The 15957-nt window shown below is 36.4% G+C and overlaps 1 protein-coding gene across 3 annotated transcripts in view; it reads left to right on the top strand.

Annotated features, from left to right (window-relative positions):
- ADK (adenosine kinase) overlaps positions 1-15957 on the top strand; it is a 282611-nt gene that overhangs the window by 122452 nt on the left and 144202 nt on the right. For all 3 annotated transcript variants that reach the window (XM_051616394.1, XM_051616396.1, XM_051616395.1), the window contains exons 5-6: positions 7748-7920; positions 13300-13408. In XM_051616394.1, coding sequence (XP_051472354.1) covers positions 7748-7920; positions 13300-13408 — 282 coding nt within the window. The remainder of the gene's footprint in view (positions 1-7747; positions 7921-13299; positions 13409-15957) is intronic.

Genomic DNA, 15957 nt, shown 5'->3' on the forward strand with positions numbered 1-15957 from the left:
CACATACACCTTAAAGGAAGAAGTAATTTAATAGAGGCTGTCAAAGTTCATCACTGTCAATAAACTTTGACTTGACCTTTGCCATCTGTTTTTGATACTATTGGTGATAGAAGCTGATAGGCAGCTGTTTACAGTTTGTGCTTTATGAATTCTGTGCTTCCAGACAATGAAAGAAATCTCTTCACTTGTGGATTTTTTGCTGTCATTTTGAGTGTGGGTGTATTCATTCAGACTGCACATCATCTAGCAGGGGAGTGAGAGTGACATATGCCTGCATTTTGAAAAGAAAGATTTGTTTTAAGGTTATAGATATGCAAAATCATGTGCAAAATATCCTAAAATGTCACTTTGCAGCAATATCAGCTTCCCTTACAGGTAAATACATATACAGGATTTTACACTGGAGGATTTAAAAGCACTTTAAAAATACTTCTCAGTCTTTGCTATATCTCTATGAAGTGGTAATTCTTTAGAGATAGAGTAGGCTCAAGCATGATTAACAGTAGTGTACAGTTGCCCAGTGGGCCTGTCTTACTGTAACCAATATGTTGTTCCTTGTTCTTGTTGTTAATATGCTTCCATTAAAGCTTAACATGACAGTTTCTAACCACAGAGAAAAAGGCTTTTTTTGCTGTCATATTTTATTTTGCACTTTGCCATGTTTCACATGCAAGGAGATTAGTATATTTGAGTTCTTTTACTGATGCAGATACTCTTAAACCTTACCTTGTACATAACTTTGTAATATTCGCTGATTTCTTACTAAATAGTTGTATACACTGAAAAAGCTGTGGAAGAATCCCAAGTAAACCTGGAATTTTTACTGTTATGATAACCTTCATGTAAGTGTCATCAGAGTGTTAAAGAAGTGGCATGATCAGCCCTATTTTGTAGCTGTCATCTTCTGCCTGGTTTTGAAAAGGGACCATGTTGATGTTGTGGAAGGGAAAAATCAGATCAAACCAAGGAGGAGGCAGTTGGTGTTTCAGGTTCTGTGCTTCAAATGAGGAAGGGACACAAGGCCAGCTGTGGTCTCAGCTACTTGCTTGTAAGGTGTTGCAGGAGACATTCTGCCTTTGGCCTCAAATAACGTATGTTGAACTTAAGAAGACTGGCTGCAGCACTTAAGGTATTTGAGACAGAACTGTAGCATTACAAACCCAGGATAAAAGTGTGATGGAGAAAGGAGTAGTGGAACTAGGTGCCTAGACTGGCCAATATTTAAGGGGTGCAATAAAAGAGAGAGCTACGTTTTGGCCACCTTGAAACTTTGAATTATGACTACTAAGTGTTTAATTGCAGAAAATATGCTTGTTTTTCCTGGTACATAAAGAAGCTTGCAAACTAGACCGAAAATAAAACGGTGGTCAAGCGGATGAAGACCAAGAGGGAAAGAATAGGAAATGTAATACAAAGACTAGTAGCACTGAAAATAGTTGGATTATGGATTTTGTTAAAAGGCAGTTTGTTACCTTTTTGTTTTTAATTGTAGAAGTGAGTGAAGTACTGTTGCTGGATGATTAACGTTTCGATAGACATCTTAATTGGAAAAAGCCATATCAAAACACAACTTGTGGCACTGTACTGGAACTAATAGATATTCCTGTGCAGAGATTTGATTAGTACATGTTGAACCAAATCCTGATAAGACTTAGATGTTGGTCTCACTGCAAGGCTCTAGCTAGTATTTTCCTTTAAAAAATAGTATCACTTTTATCTCATTTGACTGCAAGATGCTTGAGGCAGTTGCATTGCATTTTAACAATATCAATTCCTCATGCAAGATTTGGCAGCTTCAGCTAACAGTAGGAGAATCACTGTACAGGACATGGGGCTCCTTTTTGCAAGCCTGCTTTTGTAAAGATAAGCTTATTTTTTCTTTTCCATTTTTTTCTTGTATGACTGTTACATGATAATAGCAGTAGTAATCTTTGCATGTTTATCAATTGGGGGAGGGGGGAAGGAGAAAAAAAGATTGCTGAGGTGTTGGGACAAAACTGTAGTATCTCATCTATTTTCCAGGGTCTTGGTGCTGTATTCTCATAACAATGATTCCGAAGTACTGGGTCTGTTTGGGATGGAGTTGGATTTTCTTCATAGCAGCCTGTAAGATGCTGTTTTAGGTTTGTCACCAGAACAGTGTTGTTTAACACAGCAGTATTTTAGCTGTTACGGAGCATTACTTGTACAGCATCAAGGCATTCTCTTGTTTTTTACTCTGCTGCCCCAGAATGGTGGGGCAGAGGTTGAGAAGAGTGACAGCCACAACAGCCAACCCCAACTGATCAGAAGTAGTCCAGACCATATGGAATATGGTCAGCAATAAAGCTGTGGGGAGCAGGGAGGGATGGAGAGTGTTTCCAAGGTAGCCATGGCTTAGAGACGGGTTGGACATCAATTTCTGGTGGGAGGTGGTGAATTATTGCCTTTGCATCATTTTACCTTGATCCATGCATTTTTTTTACTCACTGCTGCACTTCCAGTTCTCTCCTCTAGGTGGGAGGATTGAGGGATTGACCGGGTGGGCATTTAGCTGCTGTCTTGGGTTAACTCACCGTGGTAGGGATTTTAAATTACATAGTATGTGTAATGGTAACAGAATGTTGCAGTCCAGTTGTGCCTGAGGTGTATCACTTCATTCACAAGACAGAAGTGATCTCACTTGAAACAGTGACACTAACGTCTTTTTTTAGACTTATTTTGCATATTGTCAGGATTTTGTGTTTTAAGATTTAAATATATATATATATATATATAAAGATTTAGGTATTTATTCCACTTTTTCTCTTTTTATCTGATTTTCTAAGATGAGGCATGGTGTATTTTTTTTTTAACATCTAAAATATTCCTAAAAATATTGGTAGCTTTTGAATGGACTGTGTATGTAATTGGTGATGAGACATGTCCTAGGGGTATAACAGACTTTTGAAAAGTGTATGGACTCATTCTAAAATTCAGAATATAAAAATATAAGATACTCCAAATATTTGTATTTCTCTATTTCTGTACTGATTTACTAAAAAGAATGCTTGATAAGTAGTTGTTAACATTGTTTGGTTTAGATTTTAGCAAGCATATAAAGTCTTAGCTAATTTTAGGTCTTTGGAGTCCTCTCCTCTGTGAGTTGCAATTTAAAATAAGATCAGATTTGACAGATCATGCAGAGAAGAGTCCAGCTTCAAATAAGGCACTTCAGATGTCTGTATTCACTGTTAATGAGTTTTGAAGATCTTGCAGTGTGAAGGGGCATAATGCTTCTTGGTGTGTTGTCAGTTTCTAGGCATTTAGGATTCAAATCTACAGCTGAAAACTCCTGTGTGCAGAAGATATGTCAGCCTAAGCAAAGCTTGTATTCTTTGGCATGGTTAGTTTAACAGGACTGACAGATACAGAAATGCACTATTGGCTGCAGCTTTAAAAAAGAATTCAGGAGGTAAGGAGTTCAGATGGAGAACAATGTGGGACTGATAATGTCTTCATCACCCTCTTTGTTCTGATGGTTTATGTTGTCCAGTTAACAGGGGCACTTAAAGCAGTGCATAGAGTCAGAGTGAAATGAAGTAATTGCTGAAGGATCTTTGTTTTGGTCAGAAGGCTATAAAGCTGTTTTAAGCTTCATCAGTATGATGTTGCTTTTAAGTCTTCTGGGATTGTGTACTGAGACCCAGTAGTGACCAACTCTCCTTTTGCATGGGAAGTGTCTTGGCAGCTGGAGATAGTGAGGTGAACTGGATCAACTGCTTCAGGTAGAGGTCCTCGTCTACAGTGAGCTTTGCAGGAACAGTGAAGAAAAGCACTGAATGCAGATCAAGTGTTGTGATATGGGATACTGACCTCTGCCCCTGTGGCAGAAGCATGACCTTCTCAAGCTAAGTAGGATAACCTTGGGAAGCACAAATCGAAGAATGCAGTTTTCTCCCATTCTTTCTTTAATACTTAAAGACGACTGATTTTCTTTCACATGGTATGAAGGGGCATTTTTTTATTTTTCCGGTGTAAGGGAACATTCAGGTAGCTTTGTAATCTCTAGTATAATTCTCAAATACAGCACTAAGTAGTTAATCAAAGTCAAATCCCTTCTAGTCCTGGTAGAATTGCTTCTGTAACTTGTAGGAAAAGTTGTTTCCAAAGGTGTTTCCTAATTAGACAAAAGTGGGAGATAGATGTACCACATCTTTGAGGATATGAAAGAGTGGGACATAGTCAACTCCAAGGAGTTACACAAATTCACACTTGAGTCTTCAGAACTTTTACTTGTTACCAGGTTTTCTCAGCATCTCAGCATCTTGCAAGAAAAAACAATGCTGTTCTCTGCAGTTGGCACCCACTCCCTGGAGCACATATGTTCCTGCACCTCTCTTAGAGCTAAAGCATACCAAAGAGTTCATCCTGCTAACATGAAAAAATACAGATGTTCCTAATCTCATAAAAATAAGGAGAGAAGCATTCTGTCACTTCTTAGTATTAAGCAGCAAGGGTACTAGCCTCTTTTGGAAGTGCTGGCTTCAGTATTTGATCATAAGCAATAATGTTGCTGTAGAGATAGAGCAATCTGATATTAGGATGCTTATTTTGAAATCAGCCTAAATTTAAGACAGAATTACACTAAAGGAAAAAAATAATTTTTTGAAAATGTTAATATTTGCTTTTAGTTTGCCAGGGTGCATGCAACAAAAGTGTAAGGAGAATACAATCTGTTTAACTCAAGACAACATCTGAAAGGTGTTCTATTTCCTGAGCTCCTTCTTCTGTCCCAGATGCTTATCCTAACTGAAAAGGTCAGGGCCTGTCCTTGTTGGTTCCTGATGTCCAAGCTGCATTGACAGAAGAAAACTGTAGGATGGAGAAACGCATTAGTTTTCATAAACCAGTCTAGGTTTAGATTTTCCTTTGTCGTATCCCGTTCCTGAGGCTGTCTTGTTCCTTCATGATAAGTTCCCACTTTTGACAATTCTGTCTTTGAGACATTAACAGCCACAGATTCCCTGGGGTGATGGTGAGGATTCGTGGTGTGGCCAGGTGCCAACCTTTCCTGACCAGACTGTCAATACAGTCAGTTAATAGCTGACTTACTGCTTAGCCAGACCCTGGATAATTAACTCATTATGCTAGTGCCTGCTGAGATGGGTCATTTTCTGTTTCTGTCTAGCATCTTTTTCATTCAATTAAATATTGTATTCTACATAAATCTATAAAATTAATTTACAGTTTATATAACTGTATACCTGGCATTAATGCGCTTGTTTTGTTATTGGATTTCATTTGATATTGGTTACAATGCTGCGTGACTGTTTTCATGGTGATACATGTCTCGTGATGGCTCACCCCTACTCCCATTTAGAGTGTCTTAGCCAAAATGTTGCTAATAACAAGTAACCCATGGAAGCTAATAACAAGTAACCCACGGAAGCCTGTTTCCATATCAGGTTATTCAAAATTAAATGCCAATTCAGGGACAACTGTTTTTTTAAAGTGCTCCACAGTCCACCTGGAGCCTCTTTCGGTTTTTTCACACATATGCAAAAAATGCCTGCTGTGACTCATTCCACTGGGTGCAACATCAATGGTATACCACAGAGATGTTTCTATAGTTGAGTTTCATCAAGCTTGTCATATGATGTCAGGTTTTTGCCTTTACTAATATGTAGACTTTTAGCTGAGGAAAAGAGGAACAGTTTGGAGGAATTCTACAACTAGCAGCACCTCACCATTATTGTGGGAATATGTGGAGGTAATGTAAAGAAGCTGGAAGTATTTGTAACTGGAGATCTGTGATGAGATGATCTTTTTAAACAAAATGCTCAACTGCTTTTCTGCCTTCCTCAGTGTTGTTTAAAGTAGCTCAGATGTTCAATTGAAAGTAATATCTAAATAGTGGGAATATTACCCTCCCATAGAACACCTGTATTTTGATTAATCATGAATATGAGTAGAACCACTGCTTATAGAACAAGTGGTCTGCATTCAAGAAATCCTAGATAGTGACATTTCATTCTCAAGAATAACTTTACTTATATTGAAAGTAAGGATCATGACAGTCATATGTGGCGTGTATCAGATGTTAATTCAAACTGAGCTGCTTCCAATAGCCAAAACTGTGGTACTTGGATGGAAATTCTTTTTTTTCAGAGATCTATGTAAAGTATTACTTCTGTTATGCTCCAGATCTTGTCAGATTTCACATATAAAGAATAGAAAAGTTATGTCATTTGATAAAGTGTTCTAAGCCTAAGGTACAGTTTGAAATATGATATTGTTTGAAAAATTAGTGAGGTTTGGTGCTTTGATAGACACTGTTAATGGTGATCTCTGTTAATTCTTGTTATTTTTGAGAGTATAGCATGCTTTTCAACATGAGACACAAGGCTTCAGGTACGTCTCTTATTACTGGTGTGAAAATTGGTTCCATATTTGCATACAGTAGGTCACAAAATGTTTAATCTTGGTAAATAATCTGTTTTACTTAACCATACCTGAAGTAAGATTGAACACTGCCACCATCTGACAGCACAATCTTTGTCCTTAGACTTCATAAGCATTAAATTGCTGCAGGAAGGAGGCCTTGCAACTTCTGTCCACCTTTGCCTTATTAATGAAGACTGCTATATGACTAAATTTTATTTTCTTTTTTTCTCCTCTGAAGCTGAAACTAATAAAGATGTGACTAAGCATGTTTTTGCAACTCAGTTACTTGACCTTTCTGCAACCCACAGCTACCACTAGTGCTGCTTTGTAATGGAGACATTATAATTTATTTAAATCTTGATTAGGAAACAATTATAAGTAGGGTTTTAGTAGAGCAGTAAATTGTTCTAGCCTTTAATTCATACTATAGATTGAGTGGATAAGCTTTCTGACTGTAATTAGAGTGAATTATGATGACTTCAATTGATTGACTCACCACCAGCAGAGCAGGGCCTACGATTGTTCTTCACATTTTTTACTCTCAATTTTACAGATCTGCTAAATGCTATTTTTTATCTTAGTATAAAATGGAGTTGCATTTACTGTTGATTGATACATATTTTATTTTAATAAAAGAGGAGCCTTATGAAATAAGCTGGCAGCTTAGCAACACTGCAGGTACACTCTTTACAATTCAAGTGACAGGACTGCTCTTAGTAAAGTTGGAGATAGGTATTTTCATGCATGGTTTAACAGTATAAATGTGGAGCATTTCCTTTTTTGCATATAATTAAATGGTAGACACAAATGGTTATTTTCAGTACCATTTAGTTCTTAAATATGTTGTGAATGTTGCATGATGTTTCTTAGGTTTCTCAGAGTTATTGTTTTCCTTATGCACTATGTCTCCGGGTTTTGTGTGGGTTTTGTTGTTGCTTCCTTCGTGTTTTCTACAGAATTTCTTTTAAGATACCATATATTGTTTGATTGCATGTAAATGTAGGGGCATCTCCTTTGAGCAAGGGAGCTTGTTTTGAAATACCTTGTAAAACATACTAATCTACTTTATTTGATATTGAACTACATATATTTAAGTTTTACATTAGGTATTAAATACTCAGTGTGATTATTAACAGTAACTTTTTTATTCTTTGCTGACCTTCCCTCCCTTTACGTACTAGGTTTTACTTCAGGCATAGAAGTGTATGTTTGTGTGTCACAGTGCTCTGTAGGTGCAGAATTAAACATGGCAAGTGAAGAGAAAATAATGGCAGAAAAGAATATACCAGGCATGCTAACTTGAAATTTGTTTCTTGCTTTCTTTTCCCCTTTCAATCTGCAGTGGATGATTCAGACCCCTTACAAAGCTGCAACTTTCTTTGGGTGCATTGGCAAAGATAAATTTGGAGAGATCTTAAAGAAGAAGGCTGAGGAAGCTCATGTGGATGCCCATTACTATGAGCAGAGTGAAGAGCCAACAGGAACCTGTGCTGCCTGCATCACTAGTGATAACAGGTCAGGGGCCTTTGATATTTTCCTAAGATATAAATACAATCAACACAGCATATGGAGCCTAATTTGTTTGGAATATTTGGCCTCAAAAAATTGTTATTTGCATTATTTTAAGAAGTATTAGCACCAGATTCAGACAACACAGGACTCCCTGCCTCATAGTTTGGGGCTGGGCAGGATTCATACACTTTCAAAGAAGAGCAGTTTTGTTATGGCATAGAAGTGTGATGTAATAATGTATTGCTTCTTTCTGAACTTTACAGCTTCCAGTTGCTCTGGAGAGAGAAAATATATGGGAGACAAAAGGTGGTTAACAAGTATGTTTATGCAGCCTAGGTGAAAGCTGATTGACATGTAAGGCATATACTTGATTGACAAATGAGGAATATACTTAAGATGATAATGTACTTAAAGAGGATAGGTGTCAACATATAGCCTGATTGGAAGGCTTAATTTAATTTTTTACAAGAGGAAGAAGAAAGCTACTTTTTTTTTTGTTGCAGTTGTTGAGAAGTTCATCTAATAACTGTAATTCTGTAGGTGTACTTCAAAACAATTTCTTCTGAATTGTCTTTCATGTTTTCATTTGCTGTTTTTTTAGATGATCTTTGCTGTATATAAAAAAATCACTTCTCCACAACTCTATTCAACCTTTCTTATGTTTGTAGACTATGAACAATGGTCTTTGTGGTATTTTGTATAGTTTCAGAGCATTCCATAAGAAAGAACCTGTTTATAGAGTAATTTAACTTGGGTATTGTAATTAAAATAATAAACCAAAGATTTTCAGAGAGAAATAATGAAGACAATAGGCGTTTATCTTGTGCGTAGCCCTTTCCTTTCCTCTCTCTCCCTTCACCCACAACACTTGAACCTATGTACTTGTTCTTTGCGGATTATCTTCTGAAGATTTTGTAAAGGTTTCAAAATCAGCAAGTCACGTCTGCCGTAATCTTGAGATGTTACCAGCACACACCAACTCTCCCTGATTTCTGCCAATATATACATTTTCTGATACCAGATATTGAAACAATAATGAAAATTGTATTGGTTACTCTGAGGAATATTTTCTTTTTAGCTCTGAATTAGAGCAGAATCTGTCATTCTTCCTGGTTTCCTTCTGAGGCTTTCAGTGCTATTGAATCCAAGGAGCTGCTCTTTCTCTTTCAAAGCAGTATCAGTAGTTAGGTAAAATAGGAGTCCCATAATTAAAATCCACACCACTTCCTGAGAAGTTGGTCAATGTTTTGGGTAGAATTAGAACAGGTAGTAGGAAGTAACAAACTAAATAGAGTCAGAGGAGAGGAATTTTCCTTGTAACATGTAGAACCCTAGAACAATTTTAGTTAGAGCAGAGATCTGATTCAAGCCTTGCAGAAGGATGGCCAGCTTCAAAGTTAGACCAGGTTTTTCAGGGCCATCTCCAGCTGGGTTTTAATATCTCCAAGGATGGAGGTTGCACAACTTCTCTGGGCAAACCTGTTCTAGTGTTTGACCACTCTTAATGGGATAAATTTTTTAGATGACACCCAATTGAAATTTTTGTTTTTCCACTTTGTCTGTTCCTTCTTGTGTGCAGGAATAGCCTGGCTTCACCTTATCAATAAACTTTCATTAGATATTTGAAGACTGCAGGAAGGCATGCCCGTAGGTACCTCTTCCTAAGGCTCAGCCAAGACTTTCTTAGTTTTTTTAAGTGTTCCAGGTGCCTAAAAATTTTGATGACCCAGTCCTGGACTCACTGCATAGTGTTAGTGTCTTCTTTGTAAATGAAATCTCAAAGCTGGACATGGAACTCCAGATAAGGTCTGGAGACTGTATAACTTCCTTTGTCTTGCTTATATAGACTAGGTTGTGATTAACCTTCTCTGTTTGGGTGCACTGCTGGCTCATGTACCAGACCTGGTCAACCAGGCTCTCCAGGTCCTTTTCTGCAGAGCTGCATAGTATCCTGTCACTGTTCAGCCTGTGTTGTTGCATGGGATTTATTATTTATTCCATCCTAGTTGCATGACTTTGCATTTACTTTTGAGTCTTCCATGCTGTTGCTCCAATTCTCCATGCTGTTGAAGATCCACTAATGCCAGACAAACCTGTCGCCCAGTTTATCAACCCGTCCCTCTCAGTCTGATGCCATACGTAATGTCTTACTTTCAGGAATGAATGTACATAGTCAGCAGAGGAAGGAATTTCATTCATCTTCATCTGGATTTTTGATATTCATTATGTCTACAGACTTCCTCTTCATCTCCAGGATCCATACTTAGTTTTTCAAAGAGAAGACAAACGATAAAGATGTTTCTGCTCTGATTCTTCAGTCACATAGTTTCTGTGTATGCATCCTGTAGCTATCACCATTTCCAAGATGACATAATGTGAAACTCAAGTCAAGACTGTCAATAGGCCTACATTATGAATTCAGGAAAAAATGTGTGCATCTTGCCATGCATCTCAATGGAATTAAAAAGTTTAGGTAAATGTATTCATTAAAATGTCTGCAAGTATTATTTTAACTTATTAAGCTATATTTTTGTTTTGCTAACATTAAACACTTTTATCAATATCGAATGTTTACTCATCTACTAGAGAAAGTGGCTTCATCTCACTTGCTCTTTTAGAACATCCTTGAGGGTGTGCAGGACATACAAGAGACCAATTTCCCTTCTCAGGAGATAGAAAAAAATGGCTGATGGCTACTGCTAAAGGCTTTATTTTGCAACCCTTCCTCTTCTAGTGAGAACAAGTTAATTCTCAGTCTTTAATGTTGTGCCTTGGTTTTCAACATTTTCTGTATTTTAAGATTCACTTCAACCTGGCCCCATTTATTAACTATTGATTAATCTCTTGTCCCAGTTGAGTTATGTACTAACTTCCTTCATCAATTAATTCAGCTTTCTTGTCTCTTTTGGAGGAGGTGGCTAATAGCAGTCCTGGTTTTCCTGGCAGTGTTTATTTACATTCCAGGTGCCCCTGTTGGGAACGTTCCTTGTTTCTGCTAAGTCTACTTAGCATTTTGCAGGAAAGGGTTTTGAGCTGATTTGTGATTACCACTCTGAATTTTCTAGCTTAGCAGTACTAATACACTTCGCTTTCTCAAAGCTTTTCAAGAAAATCCTAACACGTAATTGAACTCTAAAGTAGTACCTACACTCCATCATAACCTGTAACTTTAATTTGTGCCTTCTGCTCAGAAATACCCCTGTGTATGACAGAGTTTCCATTAACCTGTTTGATTTGAAACACCAGCTGTGTCCAGTTACCATGTTTCCTTAAAAAAAACATCTACCTTCCCTGTGTCCCACATGTTGAACTTAGTGCTGTTAGACTTACAGTTTTAATTTGGAAAAGCTTGGTTCTTTGTCTTCACTGTAGCAATCCTGTATTACACATCACATGCAGAGCATCTGTACAGCTGGATGTAGCCACAGAGAGCTAGGTTTACAGTTTCGGAGGCATGTGGTAAGTGAAAGGAAACATACAGTCTTCGCTTAGTTTTCTGGAGCATAATTACTTTTCACATAGCAACATACATAGACAAGATTTTCCTGGCTAGATCCTTTATGGATATTTAGGGTTTGCCAGAACTGAAAGATTTAACTTGCTTCTTAAATTTGGTTTACAGACAAGAGCCAGTTATACACATGTTTCTTGGGTTTACTTGGTTCTCTGGTGGATTTCTTGTCATTGAAATTATATTATTCATCAAGAATGAAGCTTCTTGCTCTTTTACTTGTACTGCTGCAGAGACTTGGTCTATTTGGATTTTTAATTTTTTAAATTTAATTTTCAAAAATTCACATTAGTTCCTGTTGCTTAAGGTTTAGAATTAAATATATAAGCCCAAGAATATTCCTGGGATTAAATGGCACAGAATTATGCTAGGTATTTTGATATATTCAGAAAACAAGTTAGTCTAACTTATTGTTTTAATTTTTAGATACTGGATCTGTTAACTTAAAGGGATTGTCAGTGATGAATGCTCAGGAAGTTCACAGAGAAACTTGGTTGCTGTCTTCATTAGAGATTCTTTTGGTCTTTTTTTGTTGTTGTTTTTTGTTGAATAGGACAAAGAGAAATGGTGATAGTGGGAAGATGCTGTTTTGAGGTGGAATAAACTTTCAGCTATTCCTAGTGTATTTACCTCCTAACTCCTATAGCTGGTACTCAAGTCTGGAAGCAGAAGTGTGACTTGGTAGAAGCAGATTAGCAACTCTGAGTCATTGTTTCTGGATTGTAATATCATTTATATGGAAAATGATGAGATACACAATATCAATTATATGCACATGGTTGAGGGCAAAAATTTTTAATAGCCATATATTTAATGTGTAATTACACATTATTTATCTGCCTAATTTACTTAAATACCACAAAACAATGATGTGTTATTGGTAAAGGTGCATCATATGACTACTAAATAATGGAAATTTACAATTCTGTATCCCAGCATGGAATTGTCTGTTTCTACAACTCCCCTTCCCTAAATATTGGATGTTATAAAACGTTCCCCTGATAAAATTGCACAGAATGTTTAGGTCACGGTGGTCAAAGTAGAGAGCTAGTGCATAACCATCTTTTTATGACTGGTTTTTAGGAGTACATCTGAAGTTTTGTGTGTTTCATCATGCTGAATTGAATGGTTGAAGAAGATTTAAAATAGCATGTATTTTACATGTAACAAAGTAAATACGATAAAAGTATTTTTGTTCTTACTAGTGGAAGTTCTGTCCCATGGCTTGTGTTATAACTTGGTGGGAAAGAATGAAGTACAAATGAGTTTTAGGTAGTTTTCCAGTAATACACACCTAAGCCAAAGATACTTTTTTAACAGGGCATCCAAAAGCAGTAATGTGACCCTTTTTAATTTGCTAAACGAAAAAAAGAACCTAGCGGAGTTGAACCCAAACCAACCCCTTTTAAAATAACTGTTCAGTGGAAAATTATAAAGGCAAGACATAGATATCCATGAAATTTGGTTCTACTGAGGGAAAAAAGTTTTAAAAGGGAATCCAGAGTAGCTGCTTTAATTTAGATGTGAGATACAAGAAGACTTTTAAGGAAAATCAGCGAATACTGTGCCATGCAGAGGGAGTTTAATCACAAAATGCAGCAAAGGCTGATTCTAAGCAAGTGAAGGTATGTGAAGAGTAAAATAGTGATAGGTTACATATAGAGCTGGATTTAAAATATATTACTTAATATATGGTTTAAATTTAAATTTAATAGTATCTAATAGTCAAATAAAATGTATGTGATTTGTGGTACTCTTTGGTAATTGCTTTTATGTTCCTTAGGATCTTTGGTTATCTTTGAAAAATGTTCTTTGTGAGAAATTTACAGTAGTGTTATATGATCTAATGCCTATTTTTTCATTACTTTCAGGTCTCTCGTAGCTAACCTCGCTGCTGCTAATTGCTATAAGAAGGAAAAGCATCTTGATTTGGAGAAGAACTGGAAGTTGGTGGAAAAGGCCAAAGTTTATTACATAGCAGTAAGTACAGCTTCTTTCAAATTGCAAAAATTTGTGTTACAACGTAGTGAGCTTTAAGCAATGAGCATGTCTGTTTCATACGGTTTAGGATGATTTCATATAATGAAAGAAAATTACTCCTTCAATTTCAGCAAAGTCTGATTTCTTTGAATTTAAATGTAGACAAAAGTTTTAGTTGTGTGCTTTCTTAAATTAGTAGAGGAAAACCATAATAACTAAACATTTTGGAGCTTTTGTAGTAGTGCATCAAATTTACATTTCACATTTTCTGGTTAATTGTTGTGAAGGATGCACAAATTATGTAGAAGAACACTATTAGCATAATTATTCACTGCAAACAGTCTGAGCTTATTTGTGTAAACAATCTTAATTGCTATTTATTCCATAGTAATTACTACAGCACCTTATAACTCAATATTTCAGAAACAGTCGTTGTGACAAAACACTTGAATGTGAGCAATGGGACAAAATGGTTTTTATGGTGAAATCTTACTTCTCAAATAAAGAGGTTTTGAGGATAGGGCATTAGTAGATTCACAATTAGTAATCATCTTTTACCATCCAGAATGAATCAAGCCAGATGAGTGTTTTTGAGTAGAGTACGTCTTGCCTAAATAGAAGTGGTGGATTTGTTTTCATCTTGCTCTCAAGTTGATATGACTGATCAAAATGAGCAAACATAAAGCATCTATGACAGATTAAAACCTTATAACATGCATGTAATATGTGGATTCTCTATGACAGCTGCTTCCATTTCACTACCTGAGTTATGTGGGAACAGCTGGTAAGAAGTGTAAAAAATTGATTATCCAGGAGGAACAAGGTCATTGAAAATACTTACTTCTTTTAGCTGGTGTTCATGTCTCCTACAGCCTGGTAGTGTACTCTGCTGTAGGCTTGACAGGGTTGTTACTGATCTTGTTTATGGCCAAGACTGCCCCTTTGTAAATGCCTAAAAACATTATAACCTTTTCAGTAGACAATGAAAACACATCCCACTGCTATGACTATACGTTTGTGCTGTGGTTAAAAAAACATGTAGGTGTATTATCTACTCATTTTTTATTTCTGTTTTTCAAGTGTTTGAGCTTTTGTTGCCCAATAATTATACCTCAGTCTGTTCCAAATGCTATGCTTAGGAGGAATTAATGCTATAGGCTAAAAAAATATTGAAAGGCTAAGAGTATTGTATAAATAAAGAAGAATAATACCAAAAGCTGTACTGGACTAAGTTGTTTTTTTTTTATGATGCTTATATATAATTACCAACTAAGCTTCCAATATACAATTTAGAAAAATTCCTGGAGGTTCTGCAGGAAAAGAGGGAAAAGTTACATGAGGTGAAAAACGGGTTTGGGTTTTTTAAGATACAGCCTTCTTATTTTAGTCCTGAAGACACTCTTCTGTGGTGCTTCAATTTGATCTCTTAAATTTTGACTAGGTGATTCATTACACTGTTTTTTTTATTAAAAGCTGTCCTTCAGATGGCAGTTCAACAAAATCCAAGTTTGTAATGAGAGACAGAGAACTATTGTACTAAAGTGAAAATAAAACCCAAGATGCATGTATGTTAATGGATAAATAAATAACACTGAAGTGCTAATAAATTGTATTAGATATTTGCAAAATGGAATTCAGATTGGGGAAACTGGTGATTGCGGAAGGAGATATGTTATGTAAAGAACCTGGTTTGCACCTGTAGCAAAAGCACTCAAGGCTGGGTGAGTTAATCTAAGAGTTGTCTAGGACAATGTTATCCCTTCACATTACAGACTGCATGTGTAACTTAAGGAAAGGAGATAGTGTGTTACCTCATGCTAGAGTGCATTCATGCCCTTTTCTTTAATTTAGCTTCTTCACTTGCAGGTTTGTAGTGGTTTACCAGCTTAAACAAAACTATACCGTGAACAATTTTCACTCCTGAGGTATTTTGTCTGCTGTTGTCTTCACTTCAGTCTTGTTACCTTCCTTGGCTTTGCACTGTGCATATGTTGCTTTTCATTTCCTTCTTGCTATCCAACTGTCACCTATTTCTTGGATTGCCTTAGAATGTATGTTAGGAACAGAGACTTACTCTGGAAATCTGTGTCCTGAGATTATCAAACAATCTATTTTCTTGGGAGACTAGGACAGTTGTTGCTTTAGGACACATCTGTGATATCCTGTGTCATCTGTATATGCTTCCTAGAATAGATAACATGCTTTTCAATGCAGCTTTCAGCAGAATGGCACTCAGATGAAGCTTAACTCTGAAATCTAATCAATTCACAAAGGGAGGAGTAGGTAGAAAGGAAAAGATAGTGAAGCCATGACAGAACCCTTAAAGACAACTTCTGTTACCATGAATGAACACAATACATTTATTTTAGCCACCTGGTAATCAGATTTGGTAGACAAATTGGAGAAAGACTAGCAAAGAATAGGACGCTGTAAATCACAGAGGCAAAATGCAGAGGCTGTACCAGCTTTCTCAAATATGGTAAATTTTAAAGATGTATTTTAATCCTTTAAAATTACTTTACTTTGTATCATTTAAGACAGATTACATG

This window comes from Apus apus, chromosome 4 (assembly GCF_020740795.1).
Source record: "Apus apus isolate bApuApu2 chromosome 4, bApuApu2.pri.cur, whole genome shotgun sequence".
Taxonomy (NCBI): domain Eukaryota; kingdom Metazoa; phylum Chordata; class Aves; order Apodiformes; family Apodidae; genus Apus; species Apus apus.